The sequence below is a fragment of the Leishmania martiniquensis genome, chromosome 36, assembly GCF_017916325.1.
Source record: "Leishmania martiniquensis isolate LSCM1 chromosome 36, whole genome shotgun sequence".
Lineage (NCBI taxonomy): Eukaryota > Euglenozoa > Kinetoplastea > Trypanosomatida > Trypanosomatidae > Leishmania > Leishmania martiniquensis.
Window position 1 is genome coordinate 1,648,199 of NC_090171.1, and position 16,264 is coordinate 1,664,462.

The 16,264-nt window shown below is 52.1% G+C and overlaps 1 protein-coding gene across 1 annotated transcript; it reads left to right on the forward strand.

Annotated features, from left to right (window-relative positions):
- Nucleotides 1-1,351: 1,351 nt before the first annotated feature.
- Nucleotides 1,352-3,784, forward strand: LSCM1_00457 (uncharacterized protein; the record flags this gene model as incomplete). The annotated part of the gene is made up of 1 exon (XM_067318108.1): nt 1,352-3,784. The coding sequence occupies one exon, from the start codon at nt 1,352-1,354 to the stop codon at nt 3,782-3,784; it is 2,433 nt and encodes an 810-aa protein (XP_067174213.1).
- Nucleotides 3,785-16,264: the final 12,480 nt, after the last annotated feature.

Below are 16,264 nucleotides of genomic sequence, written 5' to 3' on the forward strand. Positions count from 1 at the left end.
CACACACACACTAACAGAAGCTTTCTCTGTTTGCTTCAGCCCCGAAGGTTTCTTTATCGTCTTTCTTCGAAAATCAGCCCCTCACCCTATTTTTCGGTGTGCATGTGTGTGCGGGTATCTCTATATGCGTAGTCGAGTGCATTCTATCGTTTGCGGGTTTTTTTTTCTGACACCGGTTGCGCCACGACCTCGTCTCCCCTGCGTCTCTTTCTCTCATCCTGTGTGTGTGTGGGGGGGGGGAAGGTTTCCCTACGCACTGAGGAAAGAAAAGGGGAACAACAGGGAAAGCAGAAGCCGCAATCGAAGACGTCAGCAAAGCGGGAAGAAGGAAGCGAGAACGAGGCAGTGTTGGAAACGAGCAACCCATCGTTCTCTCTCCACCTGAACAACACGAAGCGAGGCTGCGGCGTTTTTTTTTACGCTCCTTTGAAGCTCGCTTTTTGTCTACCGAGCATAAAGACAACGGAACGCGAAGGACGAAGAAAAAGCAAAGGTATTATCAGATCGACAGCGTAGGAAAGAAAAGGCAGCGATCGAAAGTAAGTCTCGGTGCAGCGTGCGCTTTCTTAGATTTTCTTCCCCCCCCCCCTTCACCAACCACGCAGGTTCCTTTGCTTTATTCTGTTTCCTTCCCAGCAACAACAACAGAAAGAACCACAGCGCGAACCGGCGTTAACTCGTCTCTCTTTCTCTCTCTCTTGTTGCCCTTTTCTAACGTCCCGCTTGCCTCTATATTTCGTTTTTTTTTTCTTTTACTTCAAAGCGAAGGGTCGTCCTTCTGCAGGAAAAAAACAAAGAGGCGGAAAAAGGAGAAACACTTGTGTGTGTAAGCCTTTCTGCTTCACTCTCACTTCCACTCTTTTTTTTCCTTCTTGTGGTTCCTCTCACTCTCTCACCCTTCTCTCTTTCTCTTTCTTCACACTTTTTTTTTCGTTCCTTGTTGTTTGCTTTTCGTGCCTCTTCTTCATTTTCATTTTTTTCGCATTTTCTCTCCGGCGCTCTTTTCTCCCCCTTTTTGGGTTAGGTCGGATCTTTCATTTCGCCATTCTTTTCCCCTTTCATTCGCTCATCACGTTTGCTCTCTCTCTCTCTTTGTGTGTCATGTGCAAGTGCGTGTGCATCTTCTGTATTTCATTACGTCGTCTTCCTTTCGGTTCGCTGTTTCGGCGCTGTTGCTTCACGGGTTGCCAGATTGCTCTCTCTCTCTCTTTCCTTTCTCGGGTGTTTCTTTTCTCCTTTTCTGTTTCCTCGTGTACGCACAATTAGTGATACCACTGCGACACAGACACATCACCGCGCGCCCTTTGCCGTCTACTGACCGTTGGCTTGGGTGTATTTCTCCTGTTTCGTGATGAAGTCTTACCGAGCGCCGGCGTCCTTCCAGCAAGGCCGCTACATCCCCAAGAAGGTTCTTGGCACAGGGACGTATGGGCAGGTGATTAGATGCCACGACACGGTCATGGGCAAGGATGTCGCTGTGAAAGTCGCACAGAGCGACGCCGCCTACCGTCGCTCCGCTTTGAACGAAATCAGCGCTCTGCTCTGTCTCAAGGAGAACCGCGACACTGTCAGCATTCTTGACTCCTTTGAGGATGGTGGGCATGTGTGCATCGTCTCTGAGTTGCTCGACCGAAACCTCTTCGAGATACTGCGTCACCGCGGCTTCGGCCCACTGTCGCTGCGCGAAGTGCGTCAAGTCGCTCTCCGTGTCTTGCGAGCCCTAGCCTCACTCCACAACAGTGGGTACATTCACTGTGACATCAAGCCCGAGAACATCATGCTGCGCCGCAGCACTCCAGCGAGCTCTGACTCCTCCTCACCTTTATTGGGACCGTTCTCTGCCGAGAATGCTAGCAGTGCATCCTCAAACAAGAGCGGTGAGCAGAGGAACTTCCCGAATGCACTGGCGCCCGGGCAGGAGACTCTAAAGCTGAACACCAACGCGGATCCCCACGACCAGCCATGGCGAAATGCGAACTCGATCAACTCCCTTGTCGGGAACCCGCATCGCATGGCTTTCCAGGAAGGCGATCTGAACATGAACTTCTCTCCACGCACCCGCGGGCATCTCGAAGGCCACTCGCAGCCACAGCATGGTGCGCGCGGCAGCGGCGATGCCACGGATGCAATCAGTACCTCTGGCATGCGCCACAGCGGCAGTCTCGATGCACTCTTCGGCATTTCAGCCGCTGCAGAGAGCTCCTCCGGCATCGGCAACAACACCCGCAACGACATTCATATCGAATGCAACGCGCCGGGCAACAAGGGTAACGACTGTAAGGAACGCACGCAGTGCAACGCCGACGCGAATCCGTACTGCCGCACGTGCTTGATCGACTTCGGTGCCGTCCGCCGCTTTAATGAGAACACATACTACGATGTGCAGTCGCTCTGGTACCGTGCGCCGGAGGTGCTGTGTGGACTTCCGTACACCACCGCAATCGACTCCTGGAGTGTTGGCTGCGTCCTCTTCGAACTTTTCACCGGCAAGCCGCTTTTCCCGGGCGAGAGTCTGCAGCAGCAGCTCTCACTGATTGTCCAGCACGTCGGCCAGCCGTCTCAGGCGGCGCTCACACTGGGGTGCTTGGCGGCGCAGTTTCAGCTTCCCATGACATATATGTCGCCCGACGCGCGGCGGGAGCACGTTCGCAAATGGGTTCTCTCCTCCCGAGAGGCGGGACTGCAGCGGTGGCGCAAGCACCAGCTGCATAAGCTTCAAGAAGCTCACATCTCTGCCAGCCAGCAGCTGTGGGCTCGCCGCACCGCCGATGCCGTGAGTGCCAAGGTGGAGAAGGACGCTCTGCTGAGCGCCACCCCTTACGGCGAGTCGGACGTGGATGGGGCCTCAGAGGAGTTGGAGCTGCTCATCGACTTGATTTGCAACTTGCTGAACCCTGACGAATCGAAACGACTGAGCTGCACAGAGGCGCTGCACCACCCGTTTCTGAACAGTGCTTCGCAGTGCTGTAAAGCCACCCCGTGCCCGTACACCGCTACCCCAACCGCTTGCTTCCCGGCCGTCTCTGCTGCGCCGGCGCCGATGTCGTGCATCATGACGACAACCACCGCTGGGCAGCCTGTGATGATAACTGGCTCGCCGTTGAGCGTGCCAATGGGGTGCTCTCCTGTGAGCCCGTTTGTTGTGCACCCCGTACACTCCGCGCCAGCCGCCACCGTGCCATTCACAGTGGCGCCAGTGGAGTCGATGGTAGGGGTGGACGTGAAGGTGTCCCCTCTCAGCGTTTCATCGCAGCATCAGGCGGCTCAGACGTTTGGCACGTACTCAACGGTCGCGTCCTCGGCCGTGTACACTGCCAATTCTGCGGGGCAGGTGGTGCAGTGCGCTATGCCAGTCTTCGCCCAGGTGAGTCATGGAGTGACGCCAAACGTCGGCCCCGCATTTCTACCGCTTGGCATGACATCGCAGAACGCAGTTGGTGGCGCCTTTTGCTCTCCCGTCTCCACCGCATCGCAGCAGCAGCAGTTCCCGCAGTCGGGGGTGAGCCTTTCGCCCACCTTTCCGCCAGCAGGGGCGCTCGTGCACCCGCACGTGCCGCTGGGATTCACCTCCGCCACAGCTCCCAACCCCTCCGCCGCCGCTACCGCCGCCGCCCCTGCAGCGTCAGTTCAACCTCTTGGCGCACCGTCGTATGTACTCGCCAACGCCGCCACGGTTCCGTGTATACGCGACTACCGCTGTGAGATGACGCCGAGTGGGATGTCGCCTTACGTTTTGTGCCACTTTCATCCGCACCACGCCTGCGCCGCCGTCATGTCCCCGTGAGCGCGAGCACACAAAGGCGACAAGAGCGTCAGCCATTCGCATGCTTCATATGCAGTAGCGCACGCGTATCATGAAACGCTCGTCGGCTCTGCCCCCTTGGCCTCTTCGGCTTCTTTGAGTGCGAGGTGTTTATTTGCGAAGGAGCGAACACAAGAAAGAAAAGGCAAAAGCGGTGCAACAAAACGTAACGAGCGGGCGGAGGTTACTCGACTCTTTTTTTTTTCTGTCTTCCCCTCCAGCCCCCTTTTTTTCGATTCTCTCGCTCGACATGCGAAGTCAGATGGTCGCGACCGCGGATATCCACTCCGGCAAACACGAAACGAGCGGGAGGGAATCTGCTCTTGTTTTGACCACCGGACTTGTTTCAATCATCATAACACGGACATGCATCGTCACCACAAGGACAACGGAGGCTAAAATGGCGCGTCAAGTGCAGTTGCTTTACTTGAGTCAGATTCACCTCCTCCTTTTCAATTCTCCCTTTCCCTTAACGAGCCTTTTTGATACCGCCTCCGTTCTCTCTTGTAAGCTCTTTCCCCCTCTCCCCCTCTCCCCGCTTTTGCCTTTTTGTTTCCTTGCGCGTGGATGCTCTTCGTTTCTATTTCAGTTCCGTCCTCCCCCTTCAGCATTGCTTTTCAGCGCTCTTTCTGTTTCGTACTTCTTACCCCCTTTTTTCTCCCTTTTTTCTGGCTTCAGCGTGTGCTGAGTACGCAATACAAAGCGATCATTACCCACACCACGGCGCGTGTTCGCCCTCGCCTTCTTTCCTGCCGAACCTTCTTTTTTGGGCGCTGTTTATTTTTCTAGGCGTTTGCCCGTGCGTGCGCGCACAAGTTCGGGCAGCTGCTGCCTTCATCAAAAGCACTGGCTTTGGCGCCTCACATCTCAAGACGCTCATACCGACCTCGCCCTCTCCTTCTCCGCTCTGCGTGCGCATAGGAAGCGAAGAAGAAACCGTTGCGCCTGTGGCAACCGCATTCGATCGTCTCCCATGATTGCCGTTTTTTTTTTCGGCAAACCAGACGGTGGAGGGAGAGAGACAGAGCGTGCGTGCACACAATAACGTCAAAAAGGAAAAGAAATCAAAGAAAAGTACAAAAAACAAGCTCCGCCAGAGTCCAGAAGAGCGTGGCGCTCATGCAATATATCCGAGATTCACAGCTGTGCCTCCTCTCCTCATTTTCTTTCCTCTCAGCATCTCTCGTTTTCTCTTTCAGTCTTTTTATCTTTCCCTTTTTATTTTGTTTTGTGTATGGTCCTTCTGTAAGTCCTTTTCATCTCTCCCCCTTTGAAGCGTTTTTTTTTTTACTGTGTTGGTGTAATCTTTCTTGTCCTCTCTCTCTCCTCCTGCCTCTCTCTTTCTTTGTAAACGAACCTGTTTTTTTTCTGAAACAAACAATCGGCGAGAATGCGCTTTTCTTTTCCCTTTCTTATGTTTCCGCTTTTGTGCCTCTCTTGTACCCTTCATTTCATCAGTCACTTCGAATCTGCCCCTCTCCGTGGCTCTCTTCTCTCTTTGACTCGTTGCCTTCAGTCCCCTCCCTTTTTTTTTAAAAAGTCCCCTCTCTATCAGCCCCCTTTGCGCTTCTTCTGGTCTTCTGTTCGACTTCCTGCTCTGACCTTGCCTTTGTTTCTTTTTTTGCCCGACAAGGACTGTGTAACTGTCTTCGCTGACCATTTCTTTCCGGTGTGTTATCTGCTCTTCCTCTTTCTGCACCTCTGCTCTTTTTTTTCGTTTCCTATCCCCCCTCTTCTGCTCTTCAGCTCTCTATCTCCATAGCAGCGTGTGCCTTTCTCAGCTCCTCATTTCTCTACCGCATTTCTGTCTGCGTTTGACGCACTTCCTTTTCTTCGTTTTGTTGCCCATGCCTCACGCTTCTCTCTCCCTCTTCTCTGGCATCTGTTTTTTTTTCCCTTTCCTCTACGATGCTTCGTGCTGCTTCTTTTCGCTTTCGTTTCGTTGAGATGATTCTGGCGAACACCTCCACTTTTTCTTTGAGACTGCAGCAGAGGCGAAGAAGATGGGCTCGGGATGAGAAGACACTGAGGTGAGAGGCATTAATGCCCATTGGGCAGTGCCGACTTTCTGCGTCGCATTTCTCATCTCATCCTTCGCGTACCCGTCTCGCTGTTATTTATTTATTTCTACGCTTGTGCGATGCTGCTCCCATCTGCACACTCACACAAGGAGAGGAGAGGGACGGGCTTGCGCGCTCACATTTTTGTTGTTTACTTGCCCTTTTTTCTTTGTGCTCATCAGCTCGAAACGACTAGACTCTGCCTTCCCTGTATAGACTTTATGTAAGTTATTGTGGGTAGGGCGACTGAGCGAGAGACCAAAAGGGGAGCCGCAATCAAGTCGAGAATGGGGTGCGTGGATGCATCCCTGCGAAAAGGAAGGAAGCCAAAGGGTGGAGAAGAGACCGACCCCTATAATATCGTGCGGGAGGGGAAAAGCGATCCGAGACACTTCCGCCTCCTTGCTCTCTCCTTGTTTTCTCCTTGTTCCTTTTTTTCCTCTCCTCTCTTCGCACCTGCCCACATACACACGCATACTTTCACGATTCTTATAGTCAAAGTACTGCCTCTTGCCTTTTTTCCCCTCTTTTCTTCACCTCCCTCGTGTCTCTCTCCGATTCTGTGTGTCTCTCTTTGCATCGATGTAAGCACATCAACTTTCACCGTTGCGCTATCGGGAGGCGAATACGTACACACCAATAGTGGGGGGAGGGAGGGGGAGGGGGGACACACACGCACAGATGCATACGCACAAGCGCAGAAGAACGGCTCAAGAGAATTGCGCCTCTACAGTTGCACCTCTGCTTCACGAGCGGCAGTCACATTCGTATGTCCTCTGCCTCACGTCTTCTCTCTTTCATCGCCCTCACCTTTTTTTCCCGCTTTTGAGCGGCTGAGGCACGCGCGTGTTTCTTTCCCTTTTTTTCCGCTCTCTTCATCGACTCGCTTGTTGGCCGTTTGGTCGTCTTCGCCTTTTGCTTAGCGGTGTGAGCTCACTCCCGCTCAACTTCTCAAGAGAGTGTTTTGCTCGTCCGCTCTCTCAGACTTGTGCTCTTTTTGTTTTTTTTTTCTTTCCTTTTTTCAACTCTAACGCCTCTTTTTCCGTACGTTTGAGTGCATTATGATTAAATGTATACTTTTCGATGACGCTATCAAAATTCTTCGTTTGTGCAAACGTAAGTCTTGCCGTTCGCGTGTTTCGATTCCTCTTGACTGCTCCTCTCCCTTCTTCTTGGCTCCTCTACTGCATATATACTCATGTACGACTACGGCATACACGTTTGTCCCTAACGTCCACTCGTTTGGTGGTCTCTTCGGTTCCTTCTTTCTGGATTGTCTTTTGTCTTCTTTCGCAGACTCCTTCTCTTTCTCTTCCTCCAGTTTTTCTTCCTTGGTGCTTACATGTGACCTCTCATGTATCTTTCTGTGTTGCTCTGTGGGCTCCCGCACCTGTGAAACAGAACAGAAAAATAAAAAAGAGACTTCATCTTTCCATTCAGTGTTCTCTCCACCCCCCCTCTCTCTTCCACGCAGTCGCACTTATATGACTCCCTTTCGTGTTGTGACTCGATCGTTCTACCCTTTTTGTATCGTTTTTTCTTTGTTTTGTTTTCTGTCGATCGAGGGAATATAAAGTGACACGTTGGAGAGGCAGCCCCAGTCAGAGATTAAAAAAATGAGCCTCTCTATTGCTTTGGAGAGCCCTTTTGTGCTTGCTTCCACTTTTTGCCATCTCGTCGTTTTCTCTGTTTCACTTTTTAGACGACTTCTTTCCTCTGTTTCTTTGCGTCTGCTTCTTTGTTTTTTTTTAACCACCTTTGCGTCCTTTCTTCGTGAGCTCTTCTCCGAGCGCCTTTTGTTTTCGTGTATGCTCTGTCTCTGTACTGTGAGCTCTCCGCCACGCGCCCATCGACGCAGCAGTCTCTCTCGCTCCCTTTCTCTACTGCGACGTTTAGGGGCGAAAAAGGAGAGCAGTAAAAAACAAAAGAATACAAGAGAGAGAGACGCCCACCTACTAATGTTTTACGCACACGCTCCCCCCTCCCCTCCCGTTCTCTTTCTCTTCTCTTTGTATATATATTTTTTCCCTTTCTGTGACTCTCCCTTCCCCATTCCGCTTGACTTTCTTGTCGCTTGGACTTCTCGTTGGCGGTCGCCTCCTCCCTTCCCCCCTCCTTCTGAATAGAGCGACTACATCACTTACTTCTTCGAGTGCTCTTTGCCTCCCCCTCCCATGCGTGACACTCTCCTTCCTCTTCCCATTTTTTCGCTAAAGAACATTAGCGCATAATTTTTCGTGTGATGCTGGTGTGTCTTTCTGACTGGATGTTTAGCTCATTTTTCACTCTCAAGAAGAATTCATTCTCCTCACCCCCCTCTCCCTCTCATTCCGCTGCCATTGAGATCCTGACCTTTCCGTGAGTGCGTGCGGAACGTGGGTATGCTTATGCTTGATTGCGTATGCGAGCGAAATGTTCTCCCTCTGTGTTTTGTTCTTCGCGTATTTTTCCCTCCCTTGTCAATCACAACTATGGCAGGCTGGCGAGGCGAAAGGTGAGCGTGTGCGCACGAGAGCGACTCCTCATTTCTTTCTCTTTCTCTCTCTGAGCGGTATGGTGGTTTGCGGTTTCGCAAGAGAGGTCTAGACGTTGGCTTCCCTGCCATTCTCCCTTCCTGCGACGATCCCGCTAGGCACGTTTCCATTCTCCATCCGCCTCTCCTCCTTCTGCCTCCCCCCTTGCGGGCCCTTCCGTGCGCTGTATTAGGTGAACCTTCACTTTGCCGTCATGCATCTCCCCCCTGCTTTCCTGCGCGTGGATCGCATTGCTCTATCTTGGCAGGCATTTTTTTCTCCGGTGTTTCTTTGCTGATTGCCTCTTCCAATGCCTTTTTGGCTGCGGTGCGTGCCACCTTCGAGACACGTGTGAGAAGCAACGCTTCGTCGCCATTCTGCGCTTGAACAACCCGCCTCCCTCCCCTTTCCCAGTTCCCTATCCACCACGGTTGAGCTTCCTCCCTTCCTACTTGTTTCACCGGCGCAGTGCACGCCCATCAAAAGGGAACGCGAACCGAACAGGGGCCAGCACCGAAGAGGAAAAGGGCAGCGACTGGGCCTCGCTTGTCTAAGCACTGCTCTCTTGTCTGTTACTTCGCCATGCGCTCGGCTTCTCTGCGATTCACGCTTCTCACCTGAGTCACGGCGTACCATGAAAGGCACTTTTGGTGTCTGTGGGAGTGGAGTAACGCATTCCTGCTTTGCTCGCGAATCATCGAGCCTGTATGACGGTCAGAAGAACGGGCCCCACAGCAGGTGACTTTGGCTACGCGGGTGTGTCTGTTTCGTTTGGAGGAGGAGGAGGAGGGGGCTCGCATGTCCATCACTCCTCGGTAATGGTGGCTTCTGCATATATGGCTACCCATGGACGTACTCGCACTTTTGACGCTGTGTGTGCACGGGTGGCTCCTCCTCCTTACTGGCTCGGGCGAGCGCCACGGATACTCGATGCGGCTCATCTTTGCCCAGCCGTCAAGAGACATCTGCCGCTTTCATCTCATCCCCCTGCTGTTAGACAACGTGGCCGAACGCAGCGCACCGCGACGCAAATCGTCCCCAGCACGATGCAGAAGGTTGCTTTCGAGAAGTGAAGGGCAGCAAAGGACATCGAAAAAGAGGACGGCGCGGAGGAACTCACACTTTTGCCCGCGGCTGAAGAAAACGGGCTGTGGAAAACAAAAGCGGAGGGAGGGGGTCAGCGGCTCTGGGTGAGGGGGAAGGCAGGGTAGAGAGGAGGTGGCGTGTGAGCACCATCTCGACCACACCTCTTCTGTTGGTCTTCGTTTGGCGCTGTCCGCGAAGGCGGTAGGAGGTCGCGTCGATAATTTTTTCAAAATGTTGGGCCGCCTCTCTTCCTGTCCACTGCGCTCTCTCTTTGAGCATGCGTTGTCGACGCTCCGCGCCGTCAGAGCGGTCTCCGGGGGGGCTGCAGCCGAGATGGGGAGGCAGGAGAGAGAAGCGAAACGGCTGCACGAGGAGTAAACGAAATAGAGCGCATGAAAAGAAGCGTTATCAGTTTCTTAGGACACAGCAGTAGTATCTGAGGGGAAGCAGAAGCGCACAAGGGGAGAGACGCACGCGGGCAGAGCGAGTAGGTTACACGTTTATAACAGCGTGGCCCCTCTCTGCCACAGAGCGTGAGTCGGGCGGCATTCTGCCCTGGCCCGTTACACTCTCCCCCCTTCCTGTGAAGCACAGTAGCGGCTGGCAAGCGTCAGGGGCATGTGCCGACACGCCGGCACCTTGGCGCGGCCTGTGCCTCCAGCTGGGCTGGTGCGCTGCGTGGTGCGTTCTCCACCGGGGTGGCTCAGGCGCTCCCCATCAGTGGCGGGCCGCGCTCGAGTCTCATCGGCAGGCCGCATGCTGAATGAAGGACGCAAACGTGTGCGTTACCGCCGCGGACGCCGACGCCACGTCGCTGAGGTCAGCAGCGATACGCCGCTCTGACCCCCCTTTCCCCCCACGATACACACGCACACGCACATAAGGCCGCAGGTGGCCGACACCGTGCTGCCACCAGCGGCGGCTCGGCACTGGCAGAGGCAGGCGTGGGGTGAGGGGATGCTTGGCCCTTCTTTCAGGGTTGGGGCTGCTCGGCCCTGGAGACGCCCCGAGCCGACTTGTACTGCGTCACCGGGGGCTAATAGCGTTTTTAGAGAGACGAAAGTGTTGGAGTGAGAGAGGGCGGCGCTCTGTGAACAGTTCCTGTTCTGAGGCGTCTCTTTTCCGTTTCAGCTCCATCTGGCTTAGTCGCTTTTTTACGGTTCTCGAAGTACTCTGACGCCCACATTGTTTCTCAGCAACTGCTTCGTGTGTCTCACCCTCTTTTTGCCTCCCACTCGTATGCTTTGAATTTTTTCCGTGTCACACTCTATCACCATTTTTCCCCGTTTCTTCTTTGCTCCTCATGTTCATCATCCCACGATTGCATGTACATGTGTGTGTGTGTGTGCGTGTTTGTGTGCCGTAGGGGCAGGCAACACTAGTGTATGCCTGGATTTCTCTTTCGTTTCTCTGCCTGCGTGTCCTTTATTTGTGTATGTGTGTGTATGTGCGGGTTCACGTTTGTTCTTTTGGCCTCCCTTCTCGCGTGACCACTCGTGATCGCGGTTCAACTCTCTCGTTTGATGTTTCCATTGCTCTCCTCTCCTCTCTGTTTGTCTTTAAGGATTTTTCTGTGCGGCTCTTTTTTTTGGCACTTCACCTTTGCCTCTTTCACTCACACACACACACACACAGTTCTTCTTCGTCTCTCTGTTTTTTTTCCGTTTCGTTTGCTTTCATCGCTCCTGTGCGATGACCCGGCGCCAAGAGACGACGTAGGGAGCTGTAGAGGGAAAGAGAATTCGGATACGCCCACTCATAAGAACATTCGCAGAAAGCCGCGTACTACCCCTCTCAGACACACATGCACGTCCTCTCTGTAGCTGTAATGAGCTGAGGACGCTACAGTTTCCTCATCGTGATTACGCTCTTCCTCTTATATTTCCAATTTCATTACCATAGTTCACGGGACCAGCATTGCTTCATCGCCGCTTCCAAGACGTATAGGTCACTGGTGCGGTAGGAGATGTAATCGACATTTTCTCAGAGTGCGTGTGCCTTCGTGCCTGTTCATTTTTCCTCTTGATTTGTTCTTGCTATCTTCTTTTTTTTCTTTCAGCTCTTTCTGTCCATAAAACACCATCAGAGAGGCTGCCGAGCACTGAGGAAGAGAGTGAGGGAGGGGGGCTTGGGACGTTTGAGCCCAGCTAGTTGTATCGTAGGAGAAGCGCTCTCCGTAGCGAGGGCGCGAATTTTCTCGCGTTCTCCGGAGGAGAGTTCACTGTGCCGCAGAATCTTTTGCTCTTCAGTCTGTCGTGCCTATCTGCCTCCCTCTTCTACACCAAACGTCTCCCTCTCTTCGCCGAAAACCCGTGTTTATGTGGATGCGCTCGCGTGTGTGCGCGTTCTTTCTGTGCCCCATCCACTGTGCACTCTTTCTCCGCATCTGTGAGGAGTCAGTTCAACGTGCAATCCCTCTTCCCCCTTCTTCTGCTCATTTCACCTCACCACGATTGTGTTTTCTTCCATCTCTCTGTCACGCGCCCATGCGCGTGCGCTTCATATTTTCGATTCGTCAGTTTCTTTTTCCCTTTCCACCTCTGTTCGCTTCTCGCCTACTCATGTCTTCCCCCCTTCCCCCTCTCTCCCTCAACGCCATGCCTTCGCCACTGATTGTCACCTTTCATAGCACGAAGGCTTCCGTGTCAAGTGATTGTATTTGAGGCCCAGATTTCTTAAAAAGCGAAGAATGAGGGGCTCGAAAAAAAAAAACAGCTGTGCCTGCTTTAATAACAACACAGACGCGTAAGGGGCGTACAGAACGGGCTGTACAAAAAAGAACACAAGACAGAAACAGAAGCAAGTCGCATTGGCGGCACACTCGCTTAGTGATTTTATGTGTCGTTTTTTTTTCGTTTCTTGTCTTTTCATTTTATTTTGACGTCTTTCTCTCTCTCTTTCCCCCTCTCTGTGTGCGTACGTGTGGGCTTTGTCTTTGCGCGAATGCCCTCAAGGAAGCGAAGGAAATGGCTACCATGTCGCACGACAAAAAAGAGAACACACGCACACTCACACCAAAGAACCAAAAATACCATGTAGGCGGTTACTTTTTTCTCCCCCCTTTTCACCTGTTTTTGTTTGCCGACCTCTTTTTTTCTCTTCCTCTTTTCCATCTCTCATCAGAAAAGCAGCTGCTGATGCTGTGCTGCTTTTTCGCCTTGACTTGTGCTCAAAGGTTTCGTCACCTACTTCACGCTTGAACCCACTTCCTCCGTCTTTTCCGCGCGCGCTCTCTCTTCCCCTTTCCTCTTTAACTTTCGCGCTTACCTTCTGTCTTTCACGAGGCCTCTTCGACCGTTATCTTGTGCCTCTCTCGTGTGTCATTTTTCAACTCGCTTTGTTTTTTATTTTATTTTGTGTTTTCGTTTGCTTTTTTCCAATCCCTTTCATGTTCAGCTGATCCTTCTCTTTTCCTTCTGCGTCACTGATTTTGTAAAAAAAATGTTTCTATTTCCTCTTCTCGCGCTTTCATACTTCCTTTCATGCCCTCCCCCCTCCCCCCTCGAGACCCCGCAGCTCTTTTTCTTGGCTTTCACGTGCACCCTTTTCCGCCTGTCGTCTTTTTTTCCTTTCACTACTTCTACTGGTGCCGGCACTCTTCGCCTCTCTCTCTTTTTTCCCTTCTCTGTGTGCGCACTGGGGCGCCCCAATGCTCTTCTTTTCTCCTCTTCACATTCTCTGCCGCTTCCTTTTTTGGGTGCCACTCCCGCTGAGAGGACACGCTTCTCTCCCTTTAGCGCCTTTCACCTCTACACAGCAGCAGTGCCTAAGCTCCTGGCCATGGGCTCCGAACCTGCTGCTCTGAATTGTAGCCGTCTATTCCTGCTCCCGGGCGGCACAAGAAGAAAAAAGGCGGAGGTGTGATTGTGGTGTTGACGGATGTGCAGCGAAGCCGAGATAAGTCAAAGGCACAGATGAAAGTGAAACGCACACACACACACAGAGGGCGCTCAAACGGCTGTGCAACCACTTAACCATTGTTACTATCAAAGAGTGAAAGGGCAACGCCACAGCGACATTCAAACGGACACACATCCTCGCATATACGCCCAACCGCACATATCTACATCCATGCAAAGTAGAGCATCAGCTCTGCTGCGGTCACTCGGCAGCAACAAAAAACGAAGACACGGAAAAAAATGGAGAAGAGGAGAACGTAAGAGCGATTGAGAACGGAAAACACACAGTGACAGATACAATTGAAAATCTCTTCACTGCTCCCCCCCCTTTGCTGTTCTCGTTGACATTTCTATTTCATCTCTTCTCCCGCTATCGGCCCCTGCAACCGCGTGTCTGCCTGCCTGCGTTTCTGCCAGTGGGCCCTTCATTGCTCCGCTGCCTACTTTTATTATAGCTCCGCCTTCTGATCAGGGGAGGGGACCATGACGAATCACTATAATCATTGTGCCAGTCTCTTACGCTTCGCTGCTTTGTCTCTGTGTTGCTCCACTTTTCCCCCCTCTATTAAAAACAAAATGTTCGCTCCCTCATTGATTTTTGTCGTTTTACTTTTGTGGCTTCTCTGGTACGTGATTTGCCCCCTTTTTTTGACAAACCTCCCCCCTCTCTCTCTTTCGCTTACTGTGATCTCTCTCTCCCGCCGTATGTGCGTGTGCGTTCCCCCCTTTTTACCTCTTCGTTGAGTGCGCTTGTTCCTCTTTTTGTTGTCGCTTTTTCCTTTTAAGTGCCGCCTCTGTGTGGCGTATGTAGCGGTTTCTCTGTATAAAAGTGTCCTTCTCCTTTTCTCTGTCTCTCTCGTGTTTTTCTTCGTTTGCTTGTCGCCCTTCGTGGCCCCTTTTTTTAATGGCGTGGGCGTGCTTTGCTGTGACGTCTCACGCTTCGGGTTTCTATGGATCCCTTCCTGGGATCTTTTTCTTCTTCTCAGAGTGATTTTTGCTCTTCACGTCGTCTCCTTTCACTAATTGACACGCTTTCCGCTCCTCTCCTCTTCGTGTGGTGCTTCTCCCTTTCTTGTACGCGGCTACGATACGCACACCCTCATACAAGTAAGCACGCATAAACGCGCACGCAAGCGCTCTTTTTTTTCTTCTCTTTCGCATTGCTGTTCTCACGTCACCTTTTCTCTGCCTCTCACTCCCACCCTCTCTTCTCACGACTTCGACAGTTTTTTTTTATGTTTCCTTTCCGCTTTGCTTGACACGGCTCTCCGTCTCTCCACCGCCGTCTCTCACAATCTCTGCTCACACCTGTCGTTCTTGTTTTCCTTCTCTTCTCGGGCTTGCTGGAAGAGGCTTGATGAGGGGAATCACCAAAGAGGCATCTTCTCGCCTGCTTTCGGACGTGCAGTGTACCACAAAGAAGAAGATGTGGGATGGAGGAACGAACAGAGAAAAAAAAGAGGGTATATTTTTGTTCACAGGAGTTGATTACGTGGATGGCTCGCACTCTTCCTCCCTCATGTCTCTCAGTGCTTTTGTCGCCTTTCGCTGATGTTTCGATTCGCATTTTTTTCTCTGTCTCTCTCTCTGTCTCCCTGTCTCTCTCTCTCTCGTCCGGCAGTTTCTTTGATTTGACAGTACTTCTTCCCAACGTACGTCTCTCACTCTTTCTCGGTAGGGGCGTGCACGCCTGTATGCGGCCATGCGTGCTTGAATAGGCGCCTCCTCAAAAGCACGATAACATACAAATGTGACGACAACACACCAGAAAGGAAATGATCGCCGATCGTTTTCGCATGCACAGCTTCCTGCCTTTTTTTTTGGCGGGGGGGCTTACGCGTCTTCTTTGGTCTGGCCCCGTGTATGTTTTACTTCACACACACGAAGCACGAAACGGTGCTAGAGATATTGTGCGCCTCCCCAGCAGGTACTTCTTTCCCCCTTTTTGTGACTTGTGATTCCTCTTTGAAACGCAGAGGAGGAGGAAGGGGGAGGGTAAAGAGGAGCCACTTACACGCCGCTCTCTCGTCTGCGCTACTTTTCATTTTTTTCTTTCGCTGAGCTTCCTTCTGTTCTCCTTAACACCTCTTTGACGTTTTGTAATGGCGTGAGTCCGCATATAGGCATCAGAGGTCTCTGATGCGCGACGATGGATATCTGCGCCTGGAATATCTTTTTCGCTTGCTTGCTCTGTATTTGTGTGCTTGGTTCTCCTACCTTTCACCCTGTCGAAGCACGTAGAGTGCTCACACACTCAAAGCTGCAGGTTGTGAAGGAAAAAAGGGTATTGGGGGTATGGGCGTTACCCAAAGGGAAAAAGAGAGATGAAACTGGACGCTCCGAATCGAAAGAGGTAAAGATTGCTCACCGTAAGCCACACATCACCGTAGATTTGGCGTATTTTTTTTTCCTGTTTTGAGTCTGCCCGGCTTCGGCTTCTACCCAAAGGTCTCCCTCCCTCGCGCTATTTTTGCATCTTCGCAACCGATCGCGGTCCTTCGCTTTCTCTCGTTAGTTTCGTTTTTGCTCAGCTCCGTTGGGCTCCCCTCTTTCGATTGCCCCACGCCGACCACCCGATAGCAAAAAAAAGGCGCCACATCAGCCGAATCGACGAGTTGAGGAACAAAGTGAAAGAGCTGCGAAGAGTAAAAGCAATCATCTCTTCTCCCACCCTCTTTCCTCAGGCCACTTTCGCGCACGAACGATAGGAGCCAGGTCGGGATCCTTCCCTGAATACTCGCGATTCATGGCCGAAAATGAACCTTTCTTTCATCCGCCCGGCAAGGAGCTCGCAGAAGTTTTTCCCAGAAAAAGAAAGAGTGCATCACCAACTGCCGCATGCAGTCTCCCCCTCCCACTTTGAGGCGATACCATCTCGTCGGCCTGCGTACTCTCGCCTCAACA